The 8,056-nt window shown below is 42.9% G+C and overlaps 2 protein-coding genes across 2 annotated transcripts in view; both read right to left on the reverse strand.

Annotated features, from left to right (window-relative positions):
* C1qtnf2 (C1q and TNF related 2) overlaps positions 1 to 6,166 on the reverse strand; it is a 67,353-nt gene extending 61,187 nt beyond the window's left edge. The window contains exon 1 of the mRNA XM_008821665.3: positions 6,099 to 6,166. The gene's annotated coding sequence lies outside the window, so the exon portion shown is untranslated. The remainder of the gene's footprint in view (positions 1 to 6,098) is intronic.
* Zbed8 (zinc finger BED-type containing 8) lies at positions 1,017 to 6,233 on the reverse strand. The gene is given in 8 exon segments (XM_008821664.3): positions 1,017 to 1,754; positions 1,756 to 1,832; positions 1,835 to 2,014; positions 2,017 to 2,208; positions 2,211 to 2,296; positions 2,298 to 2,491; positions 2,493 to 2,940; positions 6,099 to 6,233. Coding segments are annotated over 7 exon segments (1,737 nt in total). The 5' UTR covers positions 2,892 to 2,940; positions 6,099 to 6,233; the 3' UTR covers positions 1,017 to 1,145.
* Between the last annotated feature and the right edge of the window lie 1,823 nt (positions 6,234 to 8,056).

Here is an 8,056-nt window from a genome sequence, read left to right on the forward strand (position 1 = left end):
ACCACCTGATGTGGGTGCTGGAAATCGAACTCTGTTCCTCTGGAAGAGCAGCAAGCACTCTTATCCACTGAGGCATCTCTCCAGCCCCTAGAGATAAGTCTTATATGAGATACCCCTCCTTCTGCTATACTGTATGAGGACAGCAACCTCTGACAACCCTCATAAGGGAGGACTCACTTATTCTGCACTGAATCGTGTGAGGTCTTCTTTGTCTTCTTAGTTCTGTTCCTGGCCTACCTACCATGTGTTCAGGTGTCTAGTTTATTTGGGCTTTATTTGATGTTGTTGATGTTTTTGAGACAGGATCTCCCTGTAGCCCCAGTTGGCCTGGAACTGGCTATGTAGACCAGGCTGGCCTTGAACCTGCCTCTGCCTTCTGAGTGCTGGGATTAAAGGTGTGTGCCACCACATCTGGCTATTTGGTTTTGTTTTATAAAGGGTCCCACACAGCCCAGGCTAGCCTTGAACTTACAATGTAGTAAAAGTCCAATGACTTTCTTCCATATTTCATTAAAAAGCTACACACAAGGGACTGGAGCGATGGCTTGGTGGTTAAGAACACTTGTTACTCTTGTAGAGGACCTGGGTTAGATTTCCAGCACCCACATGGTGTTAACAACCATCTGTTCTGGTTCCAGGATCTGATGCCCTCTTCTGGCCTCCATGGGTACTGCACGCACATGGTGTACCTACATATTTGCAGGCAAAACACTTGTAGACATACGGTAAAAATAATAAAAAAGTTTTAAATTTACACACACAAAAAATCTTTTGTATCAATCAGGCTCTGGTATTTAATCTTTTCAAATGCTTGTGCTCTTATTCTTAAAACACAGTTTCATAGCTGGATGTGATGGTGCATGCCTTTAAGCCCAGTACTAGGGCAGTGGAAGCCGGCGAATCTCTGTGAGTTCAACGCCAACCTGGTCTACATAGTGAGTTCCAGACCAGCTGGGGCTACAGGGATACCCTGTCTGAAAAAGACCAAACAAACAAAACAAAACAGAACAAAAGAGTCGCCAACTTTTTAAAACACAAAATTCAATATATCACAAACATCAAAAGAAAGAAAATCAAATTACAGCTCAATTTTACAATGGTATTAAGAATATATTACAAATTACACATTAAAAAAGTGTGTCAGCTCACAGTGACTTCTGCTGCAGGTGGAACTTTTGTTCAATGATGTCCGAGAAACGAGGAACTTTTTTGGAAATAGCCACGCGGATGTCATCGCTCATATTAAGGTTGCGTCTGGACTTCTTTTTGAAATGTAAAAGTGATGAAAATCCCAGCTCACAAAGGTAAGTCGTTGCGAATGGCATAAGGATCTCTAGCGCTGTCTTGGCCAGGCTGGGAAACACTGGGAACTGAGCACACCAGAAATCCTCAAGCTTCATTGTCTCAAATTCTGTTAGAATTTGGCCACTGGCTCGTAATTCAGCAAGATCAGTTTTCATTAAATAACCATCATCCACAAAATCTAGATTAAAAAGAAAGGGGTCTAGTATCCATTTACTGGCATCATCCAGATCTCCCACTGCAAAATAGCCATTGCAAAAGCTGCCCAGCTGTTGAAGATGCAGCGCTATGTCGGTTGAAATGCTCACTCCCTCGGTATCAGCTACGGTGACTTCTTCAAGGAAAGTAAAGTTGGTAAAATTTCTTTTTTCAATTCGCTTTTGCCAAAATGGAAGCTTCCTAACGAAAGCAGATAACTTTTCTCTGGCAGATACTGTGTTCATGCCTGTCCTTTTGCATAGACACACCAAGTTCATTCAAGTGTTTGAATAAATCTGCAAGGTATGCTAGGTGAATTTTAAACTCTTTTCAAAGGCATCAGTCAAACTGCTGCTTTGGTGGTGAAGGAATTTATTTATTTCTTCATACATCTCAAAAATATGGGTAAGTATCTGGCCCCGGGAAAGCCACCTCATTTCAGTTTGGAAAAGGAGGACACTATATTCAATTCCAATTTCTTCAAAGAAAGCCTGAAATAGGCGGTGATTTGGAGCCGCCCTTTGATGAAATTTATTACCCTCACCACAGTAAACAGAGTGTCCCTCAGTTTGGTAGGCAGTGTCTTTGTGACAAGTGTGTGAGGATTCAACAGACAATGTGTGATCACGATGTGAGGTGCCTCTTCTTTCACACAGGCAACAAATTCTGAATTTTCTCCTAGCATAGAGGAGGCACCATCCGTACAGAGCCGCACATATCAAGTGCTATACTGTGCTTCAGAAAGAAGTCTCTGAAGAGATGGAACACGTTTGCTCCTTTCACGGTCAACTGCAACTCTTTCTTTAACATATCGCACAAATGCCATTAGCTGGTTGCAGTCATCCATGTCAGTTGTCTCAGCAAGCTGAATCCCCACCTTAAGAGGACTGGCTTTGATGTCTTCTAGAACTTGCTGTAAGATGTCCTGGCTCATTTCATCAGTTCTAGAATGGATCACATCATCTGACAACGGCACCTGCTGCAGTTTTTTTTTGTGCATCTGGTCCCAGTACAATCTGTGCTATTTCCAGTGCACAAGGTTTGACAAATTTTTCAGCTATGGTATGAGGATTATTCTCCTTGGCACATAAATATGCAAACTGATATGATGCTTGTAAAAAGGCATCCTCATGAGATGCAACTCCAAGTGCTTTCAAAGTTTTCCTCTGACCAGATGGTGCTGGTGTATGCTTCAAGCTATTGAGATCATGCCCGGCTACTCCACCATGCTGTCTGTTGAAATGGTCTGACAGTTTTGACAACTGGAGGTCAGCATTTGAAAATATGGAGTTACACAATACACACTGTGGATGCTGAGTTCCATCCTGCTCCGTTGTACAGGTGAACCAGTAACGAACATAGTCATCATCCCATTTGCGTTTCTTTGACATGGCACACAAATTCTCAGAGACTATTCCAGAGAAGCCACATAGAGTTTTCCTTTGGGAGTAAAATATAGCCCATACATTAAAAACCAGTGGCTACCTGAGTTAAAATAAAGCCACATTATGAAAAAAAAGGTCACATTATGAGCTATTCTATCACTACATGCTATCCTGCTCAAAGTAAGTCCAGACAGTGTGACGGTCCAACTTAAAGGCAGTAATGCAGAGCCAATGCCATGGCATAGATGATTTAGCAGCAAGTCAAACATAGGTGATTTGGGTTTAGACAAGTTATTAACACCCATGAGTCCTTTACTGGCAAACTGTTCTTATGACTTGATTTGTTTTTTTCAATAATATTACAAATAAATCTGGTATATTTTGTATCTCATGACCCTTCTTCCCTACATTCTGCCCCAAGGACATATACTTGGTTAAAAGTCATGAAATAAGCCAGGCATGGTGGCGCATTCTTTCAATCCCAGCACTCGGGAGGCAGAGGATCACTAAGTTCAAGGCCAGCCTGGTCTACATAGAGAGTTCCAGGCCAGCTGGGGCTACAGGGAGATCTTGCCTCAAAGAGACCGAAAAAAAAAAAAAATCATGGGATAGATAAAGGAATAATTTGCCAAATACTCAAGGAAGGGCAGATTTTTGACAAGGTAGATCATTATTTTTAATAAAGATTAAATAGTCATGTAAAGCTATTAGATCCCTGTGTGGCTTTGATTCCAACTTCAGCAAGAATTTCAAGTAGGTCTTTAGGTCCAATTAAATCTGCTGTGGCACAAAGGTAGACTATGAAATTGACTCAGAATTTAATTGTCTCTAAGTACAATTTATTGTCCATCTAAAAAAAAGCAAAGTCATGGTGCTGGAGAGATGGCTCAGTGGTTAAGAGCACTGACTGCTCATGCAGAGGATCCGGGTTTGATTCCCAGCACCCACATGGTGGCTATGACCTGTCCTTAACTCCAGTTCCAGGGAAATCATGGAACTCTTATGACCCTCTTATGACCTCCAAGGTATTGCACAACACAGGTACACTCACATACATACAGGCAATACACTCATACACATAAAAATAAAAATAATAAATAAAATATATTAAAGCAAAGTCACTGAGATTTCAGGAAAATTACTCTCATATGGGGACTCACTTAACTGCAGTAAGGAATTTCATGGTGCTTAGTTGCATAACTACCCCTCAGGAAAACCAGTCGAGGTATTGCACAACACAGGTACACTCACATACATACAGGCAATACACTCAAACACATAAAAATAAAAATAATAAATAAAATATATTAAAGCAAAGTCACTGAGATTTCAGGAAAATTACTCTCATATGGGGACTCACTTAACTGCAGTAAGGAATTTCATGGTGCTTAGTTGCATAACTACCCCTCAGGAAAACCAGTCAAAATAGAAGTCAGAGCAACAATGGAAATAACAAGGACATGTTGCAGAAGACAGTGGAGTAAATCCAGGAATCATATGACTGACTGGCTGAAATGGGTATCACTAGGCCTTCCTCCTGGAGATTGATTCACTAGCTCTGGAGTAGGGGTCCAGAACTAGCTGTATTTCAAATCACTTTAGATCATTCTTAGGAAGAGAATAGTCCTCACAAGCACTGGGAGCCTGTCTTACATGATCTTGAATTAATCTTAGAACTTACAAACCACTGGTCATAATAATGCACTCCTATAATCCCAGCACTTGGGAGGCTGAGGCATGAGACTTGCAAGTTTGTGACCAGCCTGGGCTACTATGAAGCCACAAATACGATTTTATCCACCTCCGCCCTCCCAACTGAGAATTGAAATCAGGGCCTCATGCACAGTAGGTAAGCACACAACCACTGAGCTGTATTCCCAGCCCTTTTATACCTGCTTTGAACATGTTTCTTGGAAAATCCTTTTGATATTCTTAATATTGAAAATCGTTATGATACTCTTCTCTGTCCCTCTCAGAAAGAAAGAATAAGTGGCAAGAGCTTTCAAGTCCTCAAAGATGAACTTACTGCCAAGAGTCTTGTATTTGAGAACCTCACAATTTTCACTTGCTCCTTTGTGGTAATTAAGAGCAACAATATCCTGAAAAATGTAAACACTAAAAAAGCATCATGAGAAATAACTGATTTGAATGCATTATGAATAACATTATGGTTGTGTTGAAGGTTCCATTTGTTAGAGATGATTTTTGTTTTTTTGAGATAGAGTCTACGTAGTCCTGGTTTGCTTAGAATGTTCTATGTAGACCAGGCTGGCCTTAAACTCAGAGATCTGCCTGCCTCTGCCTCTGAAGTGCTGAGATTAAAGAAGAGAGAGAGAGAGAGAGAGAGAGAGGTAATTTTTTTACAAGCGAAATGATGTCTGGGATTTCCTCTAAAAAATTTTACTTCACAGACACAGAGTAGTGTGGAGATCAAAGAAATAAAATTGGCTTTGGTTTGGTAACTACTGAGGTCAGATGACAGGCAGACATTATTCTCATGGCTTTTCTATATGTGGGATGTTTTCTGTAATACATAAAATAAAACTATTACCTTACGAGATAAAATTCACTTTCAGAATAGTTATGGTAGTCTTAAGAAATCTTAAAAGTGATGAATAAAAAATAAGACAGGGTCTGGGGATGTGGCTCTGTGGTATAATATGTGCACAAAGTCCTGGGTTTCATCCCCAGCACTGCATAAAACCACATGCGCTGGGCACACCTGTAACCCCAGCACTCCGAAGGTGGAGACAGGAGGATCAGGAGTTTAAGGTCCTCCTCAGCAACACGGTGAGTTTGAAGCCAGCCTGGGATACACTGAGACCCTGTCTAGATAGACAGATAAATGATCAGACATCACAAAGTGCAATGTTTAGCAAATTTATGACACATAGATACGAGAAAAAAAAAAGTTAAATGTGAATGTTTGCACAACAGAAGTGTATGTGTACACACGCACACACAATTCAGGAATGGAATCATCAAAGTGCCCTTGCTTCTAAGCCCAAGTTCCAAACCACATATAACCCAACCAGTATGTAACAATGTGCAAGTTCACGAAAGGCGCGGGTGCAGGAGCAGAGGATGGAACCGCGATCTTCTGGGACAGGGGTGGGAATTCTGGGCGTGAGCGGCAGCTGCAGCCTGGCTCTTGGCTTTGTCACTGGCAGGCCGGGACCTTTCAGTTCCTCGGGTGGGGATGACAGTACTTACCTTCCGGGGATGCCGGGCGTTTAATTAGGAGACCGCTGGACAGGACCTGATTGCTAGGTTCTCCAGTGCAGGCGAGCTGTGGTCCGGCACAGCTCCAGTCCCAGGCGAGGTCAGGATGCTCCGGCTCTTCGCCCGGTTCAGGATCTGGGAACCAGTCAGGTCCGCCCCTCTAGCAGGGATCTGGACCCCAGCGGCGGGAGTCTGCCCGCTGCAGCCGGGGCAAGGTTCCATCCGGGTCCCCCGGCTTGCTGCGGTTGAAAGACCGGGCGGCTCCCACGCGCAGGCGCAGTGATGACCAGTTGAGGGGTGGGCGGCTGCAGAATACGTGCTTCGCGATCCGCCGGGTGTTGTCAGTCTGTGTATGCGAAGGGGGAGATAGTTTACTGTGGCCGCCAAAGGCTGAATCGTACAGTCTGGAATGGAAGGCTCCGTGAGGCCCGCGTGGTGCCACCTTTCAACATTTGGGGGCTGTAGTAAAATTACATACGGTGTCAGGCTGTGTGTGCGTGGAGAGGATAAAGTTTCAATTACTGCTATACACCACCAGGGCTCAGAGGAAAGAGAAAGCAGCTCACTGCACTCGTAAATTGAGCGCAAGCAAACGTACGTGTGTGTGTGTGTGTGTGTGTGTGTGTGAACTCAGGACATAAGGTTTTCATGGCTAGTGTCTTTACCCTCTGAGCCATCTGACTCCCTCCCCTCCCCCCATTTCCTTTTCTTTTTTGGAACATGTTTTTTTCACTCTGGTGCTCAGTAGCCTGCTGGTCTGGAACACACTATATACCCCAGACTGGCCTCAGACTGTGTCCCATGATCCTACTTCAGCCTCCTAAATGCTGAGGTTATGAACCAATACACCAGGCAGAGAAAATGTTTCCCTTTAAAATGATTTAAATGAGGGCTGGAGAGGTGGCTTGGTGTTTAAGAGTGTCTGCTGCTCAAGCGTCAAAACCAGTTTGGATCCCTAAACTCATGTAACAAGGCAGGCATCTAGCAAATTCCTGTAACATCAGTTCTATCAACGCCCTCTTCTGGCCTCCACACATGCACAAGTGATCATACCTACATTTGCACATTCACATACACAAATTAGAAAAATCTTTTGAAAGTTAAATGGGCTGGAGAGATGGCTCAACAGTTAAAGAGCACTGGCCGCTTTTGCCATGGACCTGGGTTTGGTTCCCAGGACCCACATGGTACCTAACAATGGTCTGTAACTCTGGTTCCAGGTGATCTCACGCCCTGCTCTGGCCTCCAAAGGACATGACTCTGGTGCACTTACATATATGCAGACAAAACATTCATACACATAAACTTCAAAATTATTTAAATAACATGATTTTAATTCTTTATGTGTATGCCTATTACACATAGAAGACGACACTGGTGTGTGCACAGGTGAACAGCCACACCCAGCTTTTTATGTAGGTGCTGGAATCAGAACTCAGATCTTCAAGCTTCAGCACAGCAAGTGCTATTACATATGGAGCCATCTCTCCAGCCCTTTAATGCCATGCTTTTGAAGTAATAAACTCATACTAGAGATTTTAGAAAAATGTCAATGCAGATCCTAGAAAACCTGTCAAAGATAATTGAGAAAGACAGCAATCACCTGAGGCAGAAATGGAGGCCCTAAGTTTTAAAGGAGCAGATCTTTGAATCTGACAGGCAGACCTAGTTCCATGTGCTGGCCCCAACACATTAACTGTTGGGAATCAAGCTATCTGGAGTTGTTAAGCAAACATGCCAACTAGAGAATAAGGCTATCCACTTACTTCATGAAATTCTTTTGAGACAATGTGAAAATTACAGCACATAGTTCCAAAATTGATAAAAATCACAAATCACAAAGTGGGGCATGGTAGTGATGTCTGTAATCCCAGAATTTAGGAGGCTCAGGGTTTCAAAGTCTTCCTCATTTACATAGAAAGTTTGGGGCTAGCATGGACTACATGAGA

The sequence above is a fragment of the Nannospalax galili genome, unplaced genomic scaffold, assembly GCF_000622305.1.
Source record: "Nannospalax galili isolate Female #2095 unplaced genomic scaffold, S.galili_v1.0 scaffold667, whole genome shotgun sequence".
Taxonomy (NCBI): Eukaryota; Metazoa; Chordata; class Mammalia; order Rodentia; family Spalacidae; genus Nannospalax; species Nannospalax galili.